Source organism: Leptosomus discolor, chromosome Z, assembly GCF_034619465.1.
Source record: "Leptosomus discolor isolate bLepDis1 chromosome Z, bLepDis1.hap2, whole genome shotgun sequence".
NCBI classification, from domain to species: Eukaryota; Metazoa; Chordata; class Aves; order Leptosomiformes; family Leptosomidae; genus Leptosomus; species Leptosomus discolor.
The window spans coordinates 32,304,339-32,327,413 of record NC_141419.1 but is presented as its reverse complement, the minus strand read 5'-3'; the positions used below and the strand labels follow the sequence as shown (position 1 = coordinate 32,327,413).

Below are 23,075 nucleotides of genomic sequence, written 5' to 3'. Positions count from 1 at the left end.
CAAACTCCCTGAAGTTCAACAAGGCCAAGTGCAAGGTCCTGCACCTGGGTCAGGGCAATCCCAAGCACAGATACAGGCTGGGTTGTGAGTGGATTGAGAGCAGCCCTGGGGAGAAGGACTTGGGGGTGCTGGTGGATGAAAAACTGAATATGAGCCAGCAATGTGTGCTTTTGCATTTGCAATTGCATCCTGGGCTGCATCCAAAGAAGTGTGGCCAGCAGGTCGAGGGAGGGGATTTTCCCCCTCTACTTTGCCCTGTTGAGGTCCCACCTGCAGTGCTGTGTCCAGCTCTGGGGCCCCCAGCAAAGGAAAGACATGGACCTGCTTGAGTGTGTCCAGAGGAGGGTCATGAAGATGATGAGGGACTGGGAGGGGTTCAAGAGGAAGGCCACAAAGATGCTCAGGGGGCTGGAGCACCTGCCCTATGAGGACAGGCTGAGAGAGCTGGGGTTGTTCAGCCTGGAGAAGAGAGGGCTGCGGGGAGACTGTAGAGCAGCCTTCCAGTACTTCAAGGGGGCCTGCAGGAAAGGTGGGGAGGGACTCTTGATCAGGGAGTGTAGTGATAGGATGAGGGGTAATGGTTTCAAGCTGAAAGAGGGCAGATGTAGATTAGATATTAGGAAGAAATTCCTTCCTGTGAGGGTGGTGAGATCCTGGCACAGGTTGCCCAGAGAAGCTGTGGCTGCCCCCTCCCTGGCAGTGTTCAAGGCCAGGTTGCATGAGGCATAGAGCAACCTGGTCTAGTGGAAGATGATCTCTAAATTCCCTTTGAACCCAAACAGGTTTCTTTTCACAGGAAATATCAACAGGTTATATGGCTTGTAAGGAGTTATTTTTTGCAGAGTTATAGAATAATTGCATTTTGCAACTCTTCTATATCAATAAAAAGCAGGAATTTTCTGCATTGTATAACAAGGAAGGTGTCTGCAGACCTGTGACTTATCAGTCAGCTCACCAAGAAACCTCAACCAAAATCCTAAGACATACATGGGCACAAGAACTAAGTGAACTTCTCCTTTGACTTGAAGGGAGGTTCTTTTCACACTACAGTAATTGCTTTCATTATGTATATTTAAGAAAAATCTACTACCTATATGTCTAATAGCTTAAACAGATAATGAAACTTTTCAAAACCTGCCAGGATACAAAGGGAGAAACAAAACATTAAATAAAATATGTGTTGTTGGGTTATTTAAAGCCAAAAAGCATTTTAACTCTGGAATGAAAATGTTTTATAGAAGTACTAGAATGAATTCAGTTTACATCATGTATTTAGTTAAGTTAGATGCTTCCAATGCACTACTGCATGTATAGATAACATGAATCTTTAACAGAAACAAGCTTATTTTTCACATTTGCTTTCTCATTCCTGTGGAATGCTTTGTTTTACATAACATGGGGAAAAAAGATTTTCTTCCTTACAGCTAAAAGTTTTTACTTGAAAATGTCTAGAATAGTCTCTTTGAGCAAAAAGAAAACTAATTTTTATTATTCTAGGAAAACATACTTTGCAGGGACTTTTCAAGAACTAGGTCCATTTTAACCAAACAATTTTATGATTGAAGCAGGAACCACAGAATCTGCAAAGTAATCTGTTATGGCTCCATTTAGCAAAAATTTAGATAATCACAACAATATTTGGACATGATCCGAAGGTTTGGAATTTTTTTTGCTTTCTATTTTGTGCTAAACTTCTACCAGTAATCTTTTGAGTATGACCTAGCATAGGCTTTTTCAGGCACCTCATTAGAAAGACCCTTCATCTGCACTTTCCTCAGATGAGGAGCCAGGAAAGATCTGTGAATAAGACCTCTATGTTCACATTCAAAAAAGAAAAAAAAAGAGAGAACATGAACACTTTTCTTTTAGACAGCTGTTTAGGAATAGGAAGAAGTCAGAGTTGAGGCCAGCAACAGATAACCAAGGAAGGAAAAAGCTTCTAGCTTAGCTCTTGACACTGCTGGTTAAGTCTGGAATCAACAGCTTCTAGCAAAAGGATTTCTAAATCTTGCCACAGAAGTTAAAGTAATTCTCTTTATAAAACACTGTGCTGAAGAGATTAAATGAAGGCCAACATTGTGCCATTGCAGAGAGGAACAAAGTATAGCCTGGTTAAAATGCCTGTAACATTTGCTGCAGGGGGAGCTACTGAAAAACAGGAAGCTCTATTGAGGTGGTTTTTTCCCCCTGCAAGCAATACAGATGTCATTTCTACTTTCTCTTAAATCTACATACATCCCATACACACCTTAGATAAGCTTTAAAGGCATTACTATTTTATTGTATGGGGTAGTTGGTAGCCATAGATCAACCACTCTCCACAGCACTAATTTGTAAGAGATGTGGAAGATTATAGCACTTCTTGGATTATATGAATTCTGCTGGTGAGATACCTAGAAGTATATGTTCCTTGTCATATTTTGCCTAGTTTAGCAAATTTAAAGTTATAATATATTAATATTTATAAAGTAGTGAGATATGATGATGGCAGCCATAATAACAACATAGTAGCTTGCTGGCTGCTCAGTTAATTTTTTATCAATCACTTTTCCAAGAGCTTAATTCATCTTAATTTTAAAGTTACTGGAAAAATCTGTAATGGTTTTAAGAGGGTTTGATTAGACCCCTTGTATATTATTCCCATGCACCAACATTTCAGGAATTGTGTCTATCCAGCAGCCACAGAAAAGTTTCTGTGCAGCCACATGGATACACATGTACATATCCAAATAGTAACTTTGTTCTGTAACGATTAACTCCATGTTCCTTAGAGGTTTTTCACATTTACTAGAGTATTATTTATAGAAATACGTTTTATGGACCAGTCTTTGCTCCTTTAAAATACTAAGTGTAGCAACCAGTGCAAATACAAGAAACATAACTTAATTTTTAAATTACTGAAATAACTTTAAACAATTATACTAATAGCCAAGTATTCAAATGTATTTTTCAATTGTGTATGAAGTTTCTACCATCTTTTTCAGAAGAGCCAAAAATATTTTAACTATAACTGCAGTAGAAGGCAACCACAGACCTGACATATATACAAATAAATATATCTTAGAGAGAGAACATGCACACATGCAGGAGAGAGTGCAGGAGACCTAATCGGTAGACTGGAATTTAAACATAAATTGAAGGAAACAGCTGCTCAGCTCTTATAGGTGCAACTTCTTAGCAACTTAGAACTTCAAACGTTGAAGTTCCATAGCTCATATTCTGTGACAAGCTTAAAAATGGTGCTAGCATTTATAAATAAAAAAACCACACCAGACAGCAATAACATTGCTGACATTAGGAAGAAAGTTTATTATGGAATGAACTTGTAAGAAATAAGTGTTCCAGGGAAGTCAAATTGTACCACTGCAGGGATCATGAAACATCTTCAGATTTTATGCAAATATGAGAGATCAATTACAGAGTCACTCAGTGGCACAAACTTTGACAAAAACAAATAGTTCAGTTACATTACATAAACCAAACAAATGTAACTTCAGTGAGTTGCAACTGTACTGCAGCTGCAAGAACTTTGAAACCAAGGGCCACATTCATCATATTTTTTGAAAAACAACTTACTGCAGTGCAGGCTTTAGACATTAGTTACCAGCATCATTATGCCAAGAACAAAGGCTGCAAATTCTTGTAACTTAGTTTGAAAATTGAAGTTATTGTTGTTAACCTTAAGAGCTTAGAAAGTCTTGAACTCTTTCTAAACCAAAATATTTAATTTAGGTAATTTTTATATAATTTTATACACAATAGTTTTCACATTGTAATTAGGCAAGATTTACACTTTTATTTTGGTGGCAAAGATTTAATTCAAGAGTCTAGTTTGAAGTTCTTGTAGTACTCTGTTCAGAAGCTGCGGAAGCGTATCAGATAGAGTGGAATCAGTGGCAGCAGCTCCTTCAGGAAGCTCAGGTGCAAGCACCTGGCGACAAACAGGGCAAGTTCCCGACTACGAAAAATAAAAACACAACAGGTCATTTGCACAATTTGCATTCAATTCTACTGAAAAGCTAAATGTTATTATTCATGAAGTATTTAATGTCTTCACAGCAGCCCTGTCTCAAAGTCAAATTTTACTGGATAGCTGTCTCTTAGCTCCAGGTACCTAAGAACCTCAGAAGAAAGCTTTGTTTTGCTTTTACACCATTTACATAGCGGACACATCAGGCTCTCTGCAAGGTCTTTAAAGAATTGATTTTACAGGTGTGAATTTTTTGAGGCAAGGATTAAGAATACACTAGGTACAGCCCAAGTCTAACAGGAAGTATTTTGTCCTTGTTCTCAGCAAAAGCAGTTTGCTATGACAGCAAAGACAAAAACATACAATACAAGGAATATCAACATGGTAATCAACACTATCAAGGTAGAAAAACCCACCAACAATCCATGCTAGAGGTGTTCTGATCTGATCTCCCTAGTCTGAATCAATTAATCTTCCTGTTGTACCTCTTGAGGAAATGATGTATGCTACACTGTAGGGTCACTGAGAACTAGCAAGTCCAGGCTCACACTGCATGTAAAGGAGAGTGCAAGTGCAACAAAAAATACCAATTCACTAATTACAGTTCTTTTAGTCTAGCTTCAATGTGATGTAAGCCTTTCTAAGACATTTGGAAGAAAACTGATTACAGATTATGAACGTGACATCTAACAATACTGATTTACAAAGGTAAGTTTTTTAAATTAATCTACAGGCATTCCAGTATTTCTCCTGCCAACCTTAGCTGTCACCATAAATGGGCCTGACATTCTGGCAAGACAGATAAGATCTGTTGCTCTTCTCAGAGAAAACCAAGCCATCATCTTTATTTCAATGTATGCATACAGAAAGCTCCTCTCATACCAAAACAAATTATAGCTCACCCATCTTTTTCATTCTTACTAAGACCCTGTTTTTCCTCACAAAAATAGCCCCTCTATTCAAGAAATTGCCCTTTAGATGACTACAGATAAGTTACTTTCCTCACTTGCACTTGGTTTCATAATGCATAAAATTAACAGCAAGTTATTTCTTGGTATTCTATCCCACATTTTCAAAAAGTTACAAACTGTTCTTCCCAGAAGAATGCAAATGGGGGGCTCAAAGAGCCCCATAAAAATGCCACCAATCCTTTAGTACTTACCTTTTGTAGCCAAAGAACTATACAACTTTTGTGAAAGAAATGATGACAGGGTAACTCTGTAATGATTTCATCTTTCACATATTCACTCCAACAGATAGTACAAGACTGCTCTTGACCTACACCCATGGTGAAAAAAAAGCATTATTAACATCATCATCTTGGTTTACATTTAAGATGAGCTGAAATCAAGATACATATATTAACAATATCACTAATGATTACAAAATAGTCACACTTACTCCAGTAAAGATTAGCTTTCCAAACTGACTAAAGTTGATTCAGTTTGAGTCAAGATTCAAAAGCTCTTGGAACAGCATTGACAGCTGCACAGTAAGTGTGTTTAAATACTGCATCTGTGGTACTACAGAAAGCTAAATTTGTTCTTATAAACTTCATAGAAATTAATCCTTATTGTTCCATACCATCATAGTCATCTGTGACGACAATCTCAGGCAGACAATCTATAGTTTCTTGAGTAGCTGGTGGATGAGCCTCTTCAGCATTAAATTCAAGAGAGCCCCAATTTGCCAGAGTAATCTGAAAAGAGTGAGCAGAGACCAAGTTCTCTTACTCACAAGTGTAACATTCCATATAAAAACAAATAAGCAAGAAAAGCAATCAAATTCTTATAGTATTACATGCTTAAATGGAAGTTATGTCTTACAGACTAACCATTACATCATTTTTATTTTCATAATGAATGAAATGAAACTGAAGGTCAAAACAGCAACTGCTTGTTTTTTAAGACTTCTCAAAGTATCAGGACAGAGTCACAACTTATTCTGTAATGAACATTTTATTAATTTTACAAAATTTCAAAAAAGGCATCAGGTTGAAAATGTAATAAAGCTTGCTAATACAAATCCTTCACTTTCTGAAAATAAAGGTCTCATTAATGTGTTTCCTAACTTCAACTATTGAATTACTCAGGTACAAACAAAAATATTAAGTAATTCTGCTACACTACCAATGTAAGCTTTCATAAAAAACCCAGGATCCACATAGATGTGCATCATCTGTATAATGACTGAAGACAGACATAGTGCTCTGAAGCTATCTTATTTGAAACTTAAATTTCTCACACACAATCTTTCAGACTCCGATGCTACAGCAGGCGGACTTGATGTTTACATCATACATTCAACCCCATAAGAAGCTTAAAGGTTCTCCAGTAGAAAAAAGAAAAAATGCAACACAACTCTGATTGGTTTTTTAGATATTTGCTAAGAAATGTATTAGATAAATGTGTTTGAACAGCAGAACAAACTGCAACTGAAGAGCCAAGAACATAGAAGCACTGCAGAAGCATTCATATCTTGAATGAACTAGTCACACCCCTCAAGTACAACTACTTACTATTCTAATCAGCATGAAAATTATTTATTGTAATGGCCACAAAACTCCCTTGGTAAGAAGTTCAAGATAACATGACATTTTTGTAATGTTGGGCATACACTTACTAAAAACCCAGAAATATACTACAGCACATTGGATTATACACAAACATCTTAAGTAGTCTTTCCTCTTAAACTTTAGAGAAAGTTAATAGAGCTGCAGCCTGAAAACATACCTGCACTTTTATCGCAGTGGCAAGGTAGCCCAGGCAACCATTCCACCATAGATATAACTAGCAGATTTACACCTACAGTCAAATGTTTGTGGCAGCAGAGACCAGCATGAGCTAACAGATAAGTATTTACAGCTCTGACTACCGCACATTCTCATCTAGAAATCTGCTAATTGACTTGAAATCCTGGGACAGTTATCCCTAGTGCAATATGGAAGTCTACCTGCAAAACAGGTACTTTCCTCCAATTTAACAGCTTAAACCCACACAATTTGCTACAGCAGACAATACCACATTACTAGTATTTTACTTTAGTATTTGTAATGGTATTTAGCTACAGGTGCAGTGGTCTGAGAATAATCTGTAGGTAAAAAATACTATGCTTAATTAGGTGAAGTACTACAGCTGGAAAAATTAGGCAAGATCCCTAGCAGACAGAAGGATGCCATACTACCTATGTGTCAAACCTCTCTTTATATCCAGTATTAGTACTTTCAAACAGAAAACAAGTTACAAAAACACTGTATTGTTTGCTTTTGAAAGCTACACAGAAGAAATACCACAGACAGAAAGCCTCAGAACTCTGATGCTTAAAAGCACATCCTCCAAACCACAGCAGAGCAAAGAAGTGTCCATTTTGCAACTTTTATGACATACCTTTATAACTTCAAAGACACCTTTATTTCCCTGCTCTTATTACTTATGCAACTGCATACTGCTCCATGTACCATAAACCAAATGCTGCACACCGCTAAAAGCAGGAGTGCTATAGCCTACGGGGGGTTTTGAGCTCCTCACATGTCTGAATTGGCACAGGAAATATTCATAAATGAATTCACTGACATTGCAGCCACACCTAACCTGTTTTACACTGCTAAACACTCACAGCTAAGTAATTTCTTTAAAACAAATGGAAGTTAAAAAAATAAATCACACATACATATTATTACATTTTAGGATCCAAGAGTCTTAGAGAACAGCTTTTTTTTAAAAAAAAATTCATATATTCACTACTTTTCCCCACCAAATGTCACAATTAATTGAATTATTTGGGACAGATCTCCCCCCTGCCCCCCAGTGAAGATACACCTGAACTGAATATTGGAGGCATTATCATATCACTTCCCTTTCAAGTGTTTCATAGCTACAGTAAATTGGTCTGCTGGACAGAAATTTTTAGAAAGTTTTCTGAGCTATAATAGACTTTCATAATAAGTTATGTTATAGGTGAAAAGGTCTGGTTAATGAATCTACTATTTTAGATAAGAGAATCTGGGGAAACCTAAGGAGGTGGATTAAGTAAATCAGTAATAGGTTGAATAAAGTCACAGTCAGACAGATTATTAATGATGTTATAATTAAACTCAACCCAATCTGTTCATCAAATCAGAATAATACTTAAAGACAGTTGAAGCTCAGACTTCTCCATTACAAAACCTCTGGTGCAAAAATAATTACCAGGAAGCAGATGGGTTACTTTCTAAACTTGAAGAAAAAGCAGAGGTATACTACACCCATCAGGTAGAATCAGACTAAGCAAGATTTAAATAATAGCTGTTTGTCCTGAAGCCAGGTCTAAATAACACTAAAATAGCATAACTGACACCAAGTAGCCTGTTAGAAAGTGGAATATAAATATATAGATCATATACAACTGCAAAGTGGCAAACCAGCTTGGGGTATAGTTCAAACAGAAAGACAACAGGCATGCAAGCAGTAAGACCTGAAAGGTAAGAACAAAAGTTGTAGAACAAGCAGGAAAGGTTGTGAACCAGATGTGAAACTGAAATCTAATCATCCTGCAGAAAAATGCCTAGCAAAACCAGAACAATTCCTGATCCCCCAAATAAGAGGAACTATTTCAAGACCAAATGAAATTACTCCCTTCACTCTCAGGGAAAGGGATGAGGAGCATAAAGTACTAGTCATGAAGACAGACAACTAGCTTCAATTCATACTTCCCTCAAACAGCTCTCAAGCCTGATCACCCTGACCTTAGTTACTAAGATACCCCTCACAGTGATCTCCAACTGCCTACTTGATAAATATATACAGTTGCAACAATTAATGAACAAAAATTATTATATTACAAATATATTCTATACACCCTATAAATGGAAAAATCAGAAATTGTATTTTCTAGCAGAAAGCAAAGACATTTTCAGCAATCTCTTATGCAAACTTGAAATATTAGTTCAGTCTGGTATTTGCATCACAAAAGAAACCATTTTTTAAAATTTTGTTCTCCACCTGAAAATATGATGTACACCACATTCTGGATATCTGAGCAAGTACTCTGACCACAGTACCAAAGATAAGGAAAAGGTTTTGAACACTGAGATATTTACTATTTCAATGAAAGATTCTACATTTTTACGTTTGTGGAACACTTCTACATCTTCATCTACAATTGTCTGACAACCAGGAAAGTCGTGTTTAAAGGCTGTTCTGAACATCCTTCCAGGAATACAAGTTTCTAGTCTATGTTAATCCAGTCAGGCACAGGGTCACATCATATTTTCTTAGGAGATTACACTGGACTAGCTATTTGCAAGTCCTATTTTCTAAAAAGCAGAAAACATTATATCCTGATCCTGCCTACAGATCGCTGGAGTCATTAAAAGATAGGATCTCAGCAAACAATTAATTTTAGATAGACATTGCACAGCTTTTTTTCCCCCTGTACTTTCTCTGAACTTCCAGAAATACTTGAAATATTGCTTAAGACAAATGTTGAACAGTTTTGGTTAGTCCTTGTTGTTACTTTCTGAACAATTTTAGTAACCATCTTCATACTGGAAAGAGACATGCTGTATATATTCTGCTTGAGATTTGGAGGAAATATTTGGAATTCTACTCAAAACCTGTGTTGTCCATTTAGTCGCAGTCAATACAGCTGTTCCTTTTATTACCTAGTTACCATTTTCTGCTGACTAATTCCAATTATGCCAGACTTCTATGTCCACTGTAAGGTTTCAAACACCTAAGAGCTCATTTCAAGCACAAATACCATTTAAGAGAACTGGCTTTCCCTCTTGTCCAACATCCACAGTGACCTGTACCACAGGTATCAGAATAACTACCTTTGTAGTCTACCTGCTTGCCAAGTGTGTTCAATGACACTCCAGGTGACACTAACATAATTACAGCATCTTCTCAGCCAGCCATGAACATAGCCACTTGGGATTGCTTTTACAGGTCAGCCTGACAAGAGTGCACATGTTTCTTCTGGCAGGGTAACTAGGGAAATTATGTTACACAGTAATGAGAAAGAAAAACTCGGAGCCATAAAAACCCACAGTCTCTCTTCAAATGCTAATACATAGATTTAAAAAAAATAAGATGGGAATAGTTTCCCCTCTCTACACAGATCCCCTCGCTTTCATGCAAAAGAGGAGGTCAGCTTCTGCAGTTGTTTTTGATATAGTGAGAACTGGCAGCCATGAAATGAGATGAGGAATTTTCCCTATATGACTTCAAAATATTGCTTTTATAGCAAGGATATCAACAAACCTCCTACACATTAATAAGCAGTTCTGAATTGTCTCCAGATGAGAAATACTAAGAAGAACCTACACAGCTGGAGAAGACCCTTGGTACTTGATTATGAATAATGCTGACCTCCCATTTACCTTAGGGTATTTACAATACCTGGAAATTGAATGACTGCCAATTTCAGGGAACAACCCTTCCACCCCCTTGGAAAATCCCCATGAAGTTTATTCACAAAATCAATTATGCACATATCCATGGAAAAAAAATATCTATGATTGTTCCACTGTCAGCTTTAAAAGGTTTTTTAAAGTGTCCTTGGTATTTTGTCTGCAAGCACACTATGATATACAGTCTGCTCTCTTCACCTCTTAACTAAGAGCTAGTAGTAAAACTGCACCTTGCTACCCCTAAACATGTGTCACAAAACATTCAATTTAATTGTTGTAATGCCAGATTATATGTCTACATGTCATTTAACTGTTTATCTTGACAAATACCCTGCAGGGGAGATTTCTGGCAACACAAGAATTGTCACCGTTACATCAGACTGAATTTCAGCACTCTGACAGTGACCAACATCATGTAACACTGAAAAGACAAAGATCATAACCATACTGGCTCTCAGTAACAAATGCTCCGGTTTTATCCAAGTTAGACATTAAATGAGATTAGAACAAGGTAAAGACAAAAGGCTTTTTATAGCTTTGGGGTGTGGGGTTTTTTTTTTAAGTTTAACACACATGTAGTCAAGACAGTCAAACACAGAAAAGTCTTCTACTGAGGGATAAAAACATGAGACATCCAATTGTACTCTTGCAAAAAAAAGCTGGCAAAATTCATAGACACAGATCCAGGTATGAACTTTGCTTTGTTAGGTAGGAAATTTGGTAACATTCTTTAGAACAATTTAGACAGCATATGTTTATACTGATGAAAATCAGTACCTTTTTTCCCTTAAGAGAAATTAAACATATATTTTAAGAGTAGCACAGATCAATGACTTCTTGCACTACATCATTTAAAAGAGCTTCCAGCATTTATTTTCAAGCTTGCAGACCTGAAAGGTCAAGCAAAAACATGAAAGTATTTTCCCTGATTCTCCTGCTTTTAGATTATGCCAAAAAAAGATTCAATAATAAAAACTTATGCCACAATATCACTGATATAATACCACCAAGAATATTTTAATACCTGTATAGCTTGTTGTAAGCGTTCCTCTAGTGCCCTAGCCGTGACAACCAGTGGATCCACAAAAGCAGTGGCTTGGGCAAGTCCTAGACCATCACCAAACTCATCACGCAGTCTGAAAAACATAAGTTAGGAAACATGGTCTTCATTTCAAAGTAAATATTAACAACATGAGGGCTGAGTACATCAATTATGTGCAGTACATAAATTACTGCACATCACCTGTTAATAACTGTGTGTATACTCTCATGAGGTGGCTGTGCTGGGTGGACCTTGACTGATTGTCAGATACCCACCTAGCTGCTCTCTCACTCCCCCACTTCAATTGGACAGCTGTGTAAATAAGACTAAAAGCTCATGGGTCAAGATAAACACAGGGAGATCACCCACCAGTCACCATCACAGGCAAGACAGACTCAACTTAAGGGGTTGAACCAGACTGTCTTTTGAGGCCCCTTCCAACCTAGGCTGTTCTATGATTCTATTAATTTTTTGCCAATAAAAATGGAGTTGGATCATGAGAAACAAAAACAAACACTAAAACACCTTCCCCTTAGCCCTCCCTTTCTTCCTGGGCTCAACTTCACTCCTTCATTCCTGACTCGTCTGTGTCCCCCTACCCCAAACAGGGCAGAGGGAGAGGAAATGGGGGTTGTGGTCAGTCCATGGCAGTTCCCGTCTGCCATTCCTTCCTCCTTGTAATGTTCCCCTGCTCCAGTGTGGGGTCCCTCCCATGGGCTGCAGTCCTTCAGGATAAACCCTCTTCTGAATGGGTCTTTCCCACAAGCTCTGGTCCTTCACTAACTGCTCCAGCACAGGCTCTCCACAGATACAGTTCCTCCAGCAAATACCGACATGCTCCACCGGGTCTTCTCCAGAGGCTGCAGGGGAATCTCTCCTCCACACCTGGAGCACCTGCTCCTACTTCTTCTCTGACCTTGGTGTTTGCAGGGCTGTTTCACATCATCCTCACTTCTTTCTCTCTCACATTCTGCTGTGCAGCATTTTTTACCCTTTATTAAATACTTTCCCAGAGGCACAACCCTGTGGGGGGTCCACTGAAGCCAGTTGGAATCAGCTGTGTCCCACATGGGGCAGCCCCAGCCTCTCCTCACAGAGGCCACCCTGTAGCACCCCCTGCCAGCACCTGCTCCCAGTACAGTGGTACATTCAAGACAATACAGACTTCAGAAGAACACAATAGGAGCTTTTACCACTGACTGGAGTAACAGGGCATACAGTTCAGCCAATAAATTTCATATGTATGCTGTTAAGCTTGTTTTACAACTAGCATTCAGATTTTGATTACATTGTGTGTCACAGTTCATAGCTTGGCAGCTGCTTTGAGTTTGTTTTCAACATTCAGAGATCAAATCTTAAAATGGGCACAAGCAAAATCGTGTACAGATCTGCATATGCTCAACAGACAAAACAGGCTGCTGAGTAATTAGGAAGCCTACTAAGGTTAACCTCCAACACTTGTCCATATCCTACAATTCCTTTGGTAGCTTGCTGCTTGGCACTGTAAGAACACATGCCTTACTTCTAGCTTGGACTCGGGCATTAATTCCTGTCATGCTTCTTCACAATAACTTCAAGGACAAAATATCACTCTTTTTTGGTATGTCCACACTGTACTTTATATTTTTACTGAGGAGAAGAGAGCAAGCATTAAGTCTCTCACTGGAAAGCATTCTGTCTAGCTGTTGCTTACTTTAAAACAAACGCATAATACTATTGTAGGACTAGGCTGTCCAAGTGGCTCCAATTGCTTTCTGCCTGGCAGAATTTTTGAAGTAAGTATATTGCAATATTCTTCAGTAATTTAATGACAGAAAATTGAGTGAAGCATTCAAAATGATAATATTAGGTAAGCACATGGCACTTCAAAGAAATAAAATAGGCTTATAACATCTAATCTACATCAGTTGCAAAGAGGAAAAGACTAATTGCACTGACTTGAATTCTAATTACATACATATTGCTTTGCTTTTGTTATTTCTGCTATACTTACCATCTTGAAAATCAATTGAAAAAGTATACCCAACCCTTGAATATTTAGTGCACCAGATTTTTCTCAGATCACAGCCTGATTTAGCAAATCTACATCCTTCTTAATATAGCACTTGAAGTACCTTAAGCCTTAAAACTCAGATTATCAGCCTTTGAAACACGTGCATACTGATAGCCACGAGTACTTTTGACATATTACATAAAAAGCAAAACAATAACTATAAAACCTCTAAAATTAATGCAGAAAACTATCAAAGGCATACCTCCACTCTACATCCAGGTCTTGTCTCACACTGGAGTCATCCTCAAGGTTATTTCCATGCAAGAGGAAGAATCCAGAACACACAAAATCACAAACAGGATCACTTTCCTCTTCAGTTTTATTTTCTACTTCTTCCTGGTACCGTAACTGTGGAATCTCTCCTTCCTCCAACAATGTCTGTTCCCTTCAAATAAATAAATGAAAATCTAAAACTAAAAAGCTAGGAGACTTCATAAACATATGCAAGCAACAAAAGCTACATATATTACAAGGGCTAAAGATGCATGTTTCCTAGACTGCAGAGTTCCAGATTAGCAATTTAGCATTTGCTGTAAAGAACACAAGAAACTCCCAGTGGTATCAGCTCCAAACTCAGAATCTAGTTACAGCCATGATTTTATGGCAAAATTATTGGTCTAATGCTCAAGGCCAGCAGTACAGGAAGCAGCTTGCTTTGCATTTTCCCTAGTACAGGCAGTATGCAGTAGACTTGGTACTAAAGATTCTTATTCATCTAAAAGTTCTAAAAGCCTTTAAAAAGAAAGGCTCTCTTGACACCCTGCAACAGCCTCCATGGGGAACCTTGGCCTGAGTGCAAAGAGATACTATTTGCAAGAGAAGCTATTTACATAATGAGAAAGACTCCTCTCATCCCTGGATTTTCTAGAGGAGCACAAGTCACTTGGATGTTTACAGGCACAGGGCTGCAAGTCCCACTTTCCTTGTCAAAGGGCAAATAAAACAGGAATCATGTTAGAAATGGGTACATTTGCAGGCTATTTGTATCAAAGACAGTTAGAGTACACAACTCCATTGCTGTTGTTCTGAAACAGATGAGTTTTTGTAATGTCTTCATAAAGACACACTAATTCTCCAAACCTCAAGAGGCAGCGATACTAAAAAAGCAGTAACAGCGATTTGCACTGCTTGGTAATAGGTACTACTGACTGGAAGTGGAATAAACAACACTTCAGCATGGCTTATTGCTTTATAAAGACCCAAACTAAGAATATAAGGTCAGTATTTAGATGCTTAGGAAAAAAGAAAATCAAACTTTCATTGTCTATTTATAGCTACAGATTGTGTCTTGCAAAGGCAGATATATTTTCTAAACTGAACAACTGGAAAAATAAGCAAGTCCTCAGCAAGCAAGTAGTTCAAGTTTAATTTAACCGCTGATAGGGCTGCAAAAAATAAAGACCTGCAGTAGAATACAAGAAGCAACAAAGCAAAGAGATAAGCAGCTGCTTTGAAGAGGTACTAAGCAGTATGAGAAGATCTGTATGTAACTTTGTGTCTTTACAACTAACTTGCCTAATCTGGTTTTTTAAAGTTGGTGTATCTAGCCTGTTATCCCTACTGATACTACATGTCAATGCACACTATTTCTGTGTCTTTCATAAAATGATATTGCACAACATACCTTTTTTCTGTGATTTGAAATACATAAAGCTGCTCAGATTATTCTGATGTAGGGAAGTGGTTATTGCTAATATAGTAATTACTTTCACAACTGATGTTATTCTGTGTAGTGTCATGCAGATATCATTTTACTGATGATGTCAGAACTTACAGGAACTTAGCAAATAAAATAAAACCATACCGTCCTCGGAAACAGAAGTCCCTGTTCTCTTCTACACCACTTGCACTGCTCAGCATTTCAGGCTCAGGCTCCCCCCTGCCTGGGTCCTCATCTTTAGCAAAAAAAGACAATTCTCCATCACTGCATTCTGAGCTGCAATTTAAACAAGGCAACAGGGTGTGAATCTGAACACTGCTTTATGGGAAACAAAATAAGACACAAACATTCTGTGATTTCCTACTTTTCTATGAACATTTCCCTCAATGTAAACTATTTTTTCTCTCTCAGAAATTAATTTTGTACTATTTGTAGATTTATTACAAGGCAAGCATACATAAAAATCAGTTCCTAAGAATTCTGCCCATCCCACTTCACAGAAGTGTCTTGTTCTTCCCCCTCCACATTTGCAGAGTACATGAAACAACTCAGGAATATGAACCCAGACACACTATACATATTTCTCCAAGGCCACAGAGAAAACAGCAGCAGTGACACTGAGAACACCAATTCTTGCTTAACAAACAATAATGTTTGTTTACTTCTCAGCCAAACAAAACTTAAAGCTCTCATACCCTCCAAGCCATAGGCAATGGTGGTCTTTTTTCAGTCATACAAAGATACAATGGATGACTTACTGCAAATTATATAATTCACTAGCCCAAACAGATGAATGACTGGGAGTTTTTGAAAGAGAATTTGCTCAGCCACCACACAGAAAAGGGCAGTAAATAACACGTTGTGGGCAGCTTAAACAAAATAGCTATGTTAGCAGATCCCAAGAAGTATTAACTTATCTACTGCTGCCTTTAATAATGCTGTTTAGAAGGTTCAGTCAATACTGACAGTTGACACCTACCAAAATTCAGTTTACTCAACTAGCTATGTCACTTCAAAAAGTTACAGAAAACTAATACGTGAACAGCAAACATGGTTAATAGAGCACATCTTACACAGCAATCCACAACACATGCAACTCAGTTTTCAATCTGCTAAATCCAGTATATGTATCAATGTTACCTCCCCATCTACAAATTCACTTTAAAAGAAACCCTCCTTCTGTCTATTATTACAAGTACATGCCAATAAAACTTCCTATTTAATGGATTACAGGTACTTTTGAAAAAGACGCATATTATACACTGCAAGTTTTACAAGAATAAAGAAGATCAAGACTGTTTATATGGAAGCATTTTAATTTGAGGCAGGAATATATTTTTCTATCACAATTTTGACAACTAGGGCAAGTGATGGAATTGAGAATATTCTTTAACTTTGGGCTATTTTAAAGGATTATTTTACAATAGAAATCATATCTGTTAGGAAATTCTGATGTGCAGTCTAATGCATCTTATATTGCACCAAGTAAAGCTGAATACTAACACTTTAAAACAAGCAGACAAAATAAAAGGTTTTAAAAAGGTCATCTAAAAATACTGCAAGACTAGCCCAAATATTCAAATCTCTTATTTCAGTTTTACAATCCAGTAATGACTTCCAACAGTTTATAATAATATTCCTATGTTGTTAGCCAAACCTGTTCTCTTTAAAGTTTATACACAAACACTAGTTCAAACCTGAAAAGAGGATATGCCTAAAATCACTAATACTGAATAAAAGAACACTGAATGTCTATATATGTCAAAACAGCATTTAACTTTGCCCAATTCTATGGAGATGCAGAACATCACTTAATGGTTAGTTATAGACTTGTCACTTGCCAAAAGCATAACAGATCAACTCAGCATCTGCATAAGCATTTTCTGAAAATAGTCTTTCCCCTGGCTGAACTGTCCTGTACTTGCCATACAATCCAAAACTAAATGGAGGGAGCTAACAGATATGATCCTCATCCCACCACCCCAGCTCTCCAGGGACATACCATGACCTTTCCAGCTTACAGCATATGTGGTTCTAAGAAATATGCAAGACTTTCTCCTTCCCACACAGCTTCTACATGCTAACACCATAATAGCTGGGTACTTCCTTGAAGCAAAAATGTGAGGTGAAGGCCTCGGCTTGAGCAATCAGCAAGGTGCTTCCTGTTTAGCAGTTCAGTTACTGCCATCATGACAAACAGTCAATTTCAGATAAGCAGTCTGTATTTCTTTGTCATGCTACAATCCATCACTTTGCATTAGGGAAGCCAATGCTATAACTGTAAATATAGTCCATTTCCTCCATTGCATTTTAATCTTCTAGTAGCAGCATTTCAGAAGTGGAAAAGATTATGCAGTGTCACGGTTTAACCCCAGCCAGCACCTAAGCACTACACAGCTGCTCACTCACTCCTCCCCACCACCAGTGGGATGGGGAGGAGAATAAAAAAAGTGAAACTTCCAGATGCAATAAGAACAGCTTAATAATTGAAATAAAATAAAATAATAGTAATGCAAAGGAAGATAACAAAAGGAAGATAACATGCACAATACAATTGTGCACCACCCACTTCCCATCCAGTCCTCGAGCTGTAATATACCCCCCCAGCCAACTGCCCCCAGTTTATATACCAGGCATGATGTTCTATGCTATGGAATATCCCTTTAGCTATCTCAGGCCATCCATCCTGGCCATGCTCCCTCCTAGCTTCTTGTGCGCTTCCTCACTGGAAGAGCATGGGAAGTTCAAAAACCCTTAACTTAGGATAAGCGCTATTTAGCAACGACTAAAATATTGGTGTGTTATCAACATTATTCTCATCCTAAATCCAAAACACAGCACTGTACCAGCTACTAGGAAGAAAATTAACTCTATCCCAGCTGAAACCAGGCCATGCAGTAACAAAAATTTTTGAAAAGTAAAACTTAAGTTAAGGAAAGGATACATTTGCAAGTCCACCTATATCTTTAATAAGAAAAAACAAAATTAAGTCTCCTACCCCAGTTTACAATGCCTTAAGGATTTTTTTCTCTTGTAATTGGGACTGCAATATTTTAAGGACAAGAGTTTATGCAAATAAATTTTCATGCTGTCCTGCTTATAAGGCATAATGGCAAGCACACATACAAAAGCACCACATACAGAATAAACAAGATGAAATCAAACTAGAAGAAAAATCAGAAAAAAATAATCAAAATCCATCACAAACACTACTGCATTTACCATAAATGAACAGAAGGTTAGAAATTTTTTTTACCCAAATAGCTCAGTTACGTAACTCTAATTCACAGTTAAGAGTTCTTAACCAGCATAATATGAGTAAAAGTTAATCAACATAATCTTTATCCAAGTTAGTCTGTCTTCTCGGTAGAGAGCACAAAAGAAAAGCCTGAATACTGCTCCTGGTGTCCAGGCTGGAGCTATTTGTAGATCTGAAACTGTATTCATTAACAGTTACTTTGGATACACCTACCAGTCTGAATAACTTTCATTTAAGAACAGGGATTACAAGCAACCCTATCAAGTTATTCTTCAGATATGACACAGAACAATAATTTCTTTCAAAAGGCTGGAGACAAGAACATAGATAGGCTGTCATGCAGAATATTGAGATCTGATGGCAAAAAGAACAAATTCTGAAAATAAAAAGTCTTGAAAGGAACTTTCAAAGACCCATAATTTGCCAAAAAAATGCTGAACAAAGTTTTCCCTCTCTACCCTCCATCCACTCAGAAAAATAAAACAAAAATAAACAAGGAATCTTCCTTAGTGGTAAGATGCTTTGACCCTAAACGTTAGCAAAAGGCTTTTTATATTACCAGAAGAATGTACATTACTATTTCTTTAGGTGGACTTGAGGAAGGGTGAAAGAACTGAAAGGAAAAGTTGGCATCTTGTTATCTGATCATATTCTGAAATTGCTTGAGTTTTTAGGTCTCATTTGCTAACAGATTACCCAGATTTAGACATTATTTACACAAAATATTCAATACTGATAGAGATATAAAAGTGAATTTTTACCTGTTTTCATTTTTGAGGAACCTGAAGAACTGTGTGCTCCAGTTTTCAGTGTCATCCCAAAAGGAGTCATCATCTGAAAATAGTATTTGTTCTTGAGTTGCTGCATTTTTCCTTAGGTCTATTTCTGTGTTCTTTGTATGGCCTTCATGCTCTCTTGAGTCAGAGAACATACTAGAACTCATGTCCTCCTCACTGTTTCTCAAGGCACACTCAGCATAGCTATGCTGGACTTCAGCAATTTCAGTTCTTCTCCAGAAACCACTTTCTTCACCACCATTAGGGAGAAGTTTCTCTCTTCCCAACTTTTTTGGAGTACTTTGTTTTCTTATTTTAGGTCTCACTACTAGCTCAGGTGAATTTCCTTGGTTAGTCTTTCCATCATTGACATTTAGTTCACTAGCAATTGCTATAGGGGTTCTGATTCCAACATCCACTGTATTTTTTATCTGCTGTGTTTCATAATTGGCACCACTTGGCTCACTTTTTGGTATAGCTTGATCTTCATCAGAAGGTTTAAATGCCCTGTCCTTTGGATATGCCAAGTCTGAATCTATGCTGAAACAACTCATTAAAGGCATTGCTCCTGCTTTTTCACAACATTCTCTACAAACTCTGTGGTTGAGAGCAGATGTGTGTTCTGCAAGGTCCTCAGAATTTTCATAAGGATTGATAAAGTCCCTGGACATCTGGTTGCCTTCCAGAATATAAAAGGATAGAGAAAATGGTGAAGTGTTCACCTCAAAAGTTTGACATGCTACACTTCGACAAACGGGTTCTCCAGTTCCAATATTTTCTGACAACGGCTCATCTAATAAACCAGAAGAAACTTGAACCAGTGGACTGCAACCTTCAGAGAAAATCATAAGAAAGAATGCACTGAAATAATTGAAAAAAATAGAAATATTCTCATCTACAACTGCTCATAAAAAAGAAAGTGTTCAAGGCCAGGTTGGATGGGGCTTTGAGCAACCTGGTCTAGTCAAAGGTGTCCTTGTCGGGGGGGGGGGGGGGGGGGGGCTGTTGGAACTAGACTACCTTTAAAGTCCCTTCCAATCCGAATCATTCTATGATTCTATGTTATGGTTATCTAACTGTTTAGAATGCATTAACTCATTCAGGAATACCCTTCTTCAAGCAAAATGAAACAGCCTAAGACAGACTATACTTTAATTCGCCTTCATGTTAAGTTTCATTCTATAAAGCCACATGAAATGTACACCTGTTAAAGCCACTACTCTCTTCCCTTCACATCTGTCTATGTGCCTTCCTCTTCCACCTCCAAGTATGCTAGTTTGCAATTAAATAGCAAACGTACAAAGATATGTACATACATGAAAAATTCTCTTCCTGAACATCCAAGTCTACTCGTTCACAGCCTTTATTGTTCATCTGTTGTTCATGTTGTTGATGTTTATCTCTGTCTTGGCTATTAAAAGATGGTCTAAAATGGATATAGGCATATCTTCTTCCATATCTTCTACCTGTAACAGTTCGATATCCTCCTGCTGGTTTGGGCCAGGCAGGTTTGCCAGCTTCTGAACCCTTTGCTACATGAGATTGTGGAGGAAAGAAAAAGACAGAGAGACTCATTAAAGAACAGTATGTCTTCAGCCATCGAAGAAGAGAGAGACCCTCATGATCTCTCAGCTTTATACTGAATATGACGTCTATGGGATGGAATACTCTGTTGGTCAGGTTTGGGTCACCTGTCCAGTTCACTCCTCCCTGCAGGTGCGACATTTTTTGTGTTTGTGACCGTTTTCACTTCCAGCACCTCAATATGGCATACAGAATTCAGCAGTGACCGAGGTCGCTATAAGAACAAGTATAAGCAAGGGCCTCTCTGCACAGCATTCCTTGATACTTACTATAAACACCAGGCCTTATCACTGCTAGAAGCAGTCACTGTCTGGAAATACATGCTGTTGATTTCAGAAAGTGCCATTAGTTAGAGGAGACTTAACTGAAAAGTTAAAGCACTTAACCAGAATTAGTTCTGATTTAGCCCAAACCAGGACAACCAGTATTATTCAAAAATAGCTGTCCACTCAAGTAAGTGAAACTCTCTGAATGCAAATGTTTTATTTTTTAAAATTGATCTTCACAGCATGCAAAAATCCTTAAAGCTAACAAAAAACCCCCTCACATATAGAGTATCTCATCTTGTATTCAACTGTTCTTAAAAGATACAACATACAGTTATTTCTTTGCCCTGGGACAGACTTATTGCATCAATATAGTGAAAGCTTTCACCATTTACTTAAAGTTTGGATGTCACATTTGGTTTATAGGAAAGGTTACCTAGATACGAAATAAGAGGAGCCATGCATCTATTTGCCTATATGCCTAAAACAGGCAGCATTTAGGCATCTGAATCCAGATACCAATGTACAAGAAACCCTTCGCAATCAAGTTCCTGAGACACATAATACCCTCTCTCAGATCCTTCTTCCAGGCTAACCCAACCTTAAAAGTGGGTATTGCTCCATCTTCTTTCAAAAGCTCAGTTTAGTAGGCCTGTTCAAAACACACCCAATACCTGCTGACAAGACACAGTTCTGAAAAACTGACCAGTCTTAGAGATGCAACACACCAGTGACTAAATAACCAAGGTAGGGGAAACAGGCTGCTTACTTCTCAGGCTAAAGCTGTTTATAAACACATGTCCATCCTTTCAAAATGGGACTACAGTCACCTGAATTCCTCAAAGGATCATTAGCAGTTATAAAATAGAAAAGCATTTTAGATTACCAGAGCTGGATTAAAAAACTAGGAGAGTGCTTCTCCTAAAATGCACAGTGCATAAACAGGTAGGTGCAGCCCTTCCCAGGCACTGCCTTAATCACCAACACAGAGCAGCATGGTTCCTCTTTACTCCTACAAATACTGCACTAAGGACTCCACTGCCTAGAGCCAGCAAACTACAGGCTGTTGCACAGAAAGCCTTAGAATCTAGATCCAGTCCATCTGACTTGCATAACCAGCTTGTCCTCTCCCACAAAAACCCCACTGTTTTTCCAGAAGTAACAGTGTTCAAGGTTAACTGTAGATGCATGCATACATGTATTCGCAAACTAGCACTATAACTTGAGCATTCAGAAGTTATCCATCCCCCTGACCACAATCCTACACATAAATCTCAAACTATTCTAATGTATCCAAGTCAGATTTAGGGCCACTGGACTTTTCTGCTCAGTTACATGTAGTGTCCTCTGACAGGATCCCAGTCCTCACCCACTGAAACCCAGACACCTCCCTTCACTCTCCTCTCCATTACCTTTTGTCCTCTCCTCTCAACTCCCTCACGTCCTGCCAGAAACACTAGGAACGAGAGGAGAAGCTTTTTGGGATCAATGAGTGCATGACCTAGATCTACAACGCTACTAAAACAGATCACCACCATCCATGCAGATCTAAGGCACCAATTGTGGCATACACCTAACTCCTGAATGGGGCGATGTCAACTGCCACAGAGGTAGGCCAGCTGGTCTTACTCATGACTCCCAGAACTGCTGTGATCTACCTGGACAGCACCACTTTGTTGGAGCAGTCTGATCCATAGAAGCAACGGTTTAAAAAATTATATAATTAAAGAAATCACAGTTTATCTACAGCAGTTCTGAACATCTGAACAAAATCCTGCCTTTCTTCCAAGAGCTGAAATACTGAAATCCTTCCCTTACATACCTAGCAATTTTTATAGTTTAAGGAGAAGGCAAATGAGTTTTGTAACTTCCAGTAGAAAAAAATATATCCCATTGTGGTGGCTTGACCCTGGCTGGATGCCACGTACACGCCAAAGCCTCTCTAGCACTCTCCCCCTCCTCAACTGGACAGGGGAGAGAAAAATATAACAGGCTCATGGGTCGAGATAGGGACAGGGAGATCACTCAGCATTTGCCATCACAGGCAAAACAGACTCAACTTGAGAAAAAAAGT

General features: G+C 38.1%; 1 protein-coding gene across 1 annotated transcript; it reads right to left on the bottom strand.

Moving 5' to 3' along the window:
• Nucleotides 1-3,814: 3,814 nt before the first annotated feature.
• Nucleotides 3,815-22,539, bottom strand: PJA2 (praja ring finger ubiquitin ligase 2). The gene is made up of 9 exons (XM_086480084.1): nt 22,371-22,539; nt 20,468-20,683; nt 19,137-19,983; nt 15,261-15,392; nt 13,659-13,841; nt 11,386-11,497; nt 5,555-5,669; nt 5,133-5,248; nt 3,815-3,958 (listed from the first exon to the last, which is right to left on the bottom strand). Exons 1-9 carry the CDS (start codon nt 22,537-22,539, stop codon nt 3,815-3,817), a joined length of 2,034 nt encoding a protein of 677 aa, XP_086336210.1.
• Nucleotides 22,540-23,075: the final 536 nt, after the last annotated feature.

Coding starts and splice junctions, on each gene's coding strand:
- PJA2 (XM_086480084.1), bottom strand. CDS start 22,539: ATGGTGGTGATCTGTTTTAGTAGCGTTGTAGATCTAGGTCATGCACTC. Junction 5,249..5,554: donor CGTCACAGATGACTATGATG/GTATGGAACAAT, acceptor CCATGGGTGTAG/GTCAAGAGCAGTCTTGTACT. Junction 3,959..5,132: donor TAGTTCTTTGGCTACAAAAG/GTAAGTACTAAA, acceptor TATTTTTCGTAG/TCGGGAACTTGCCCTGTTTG.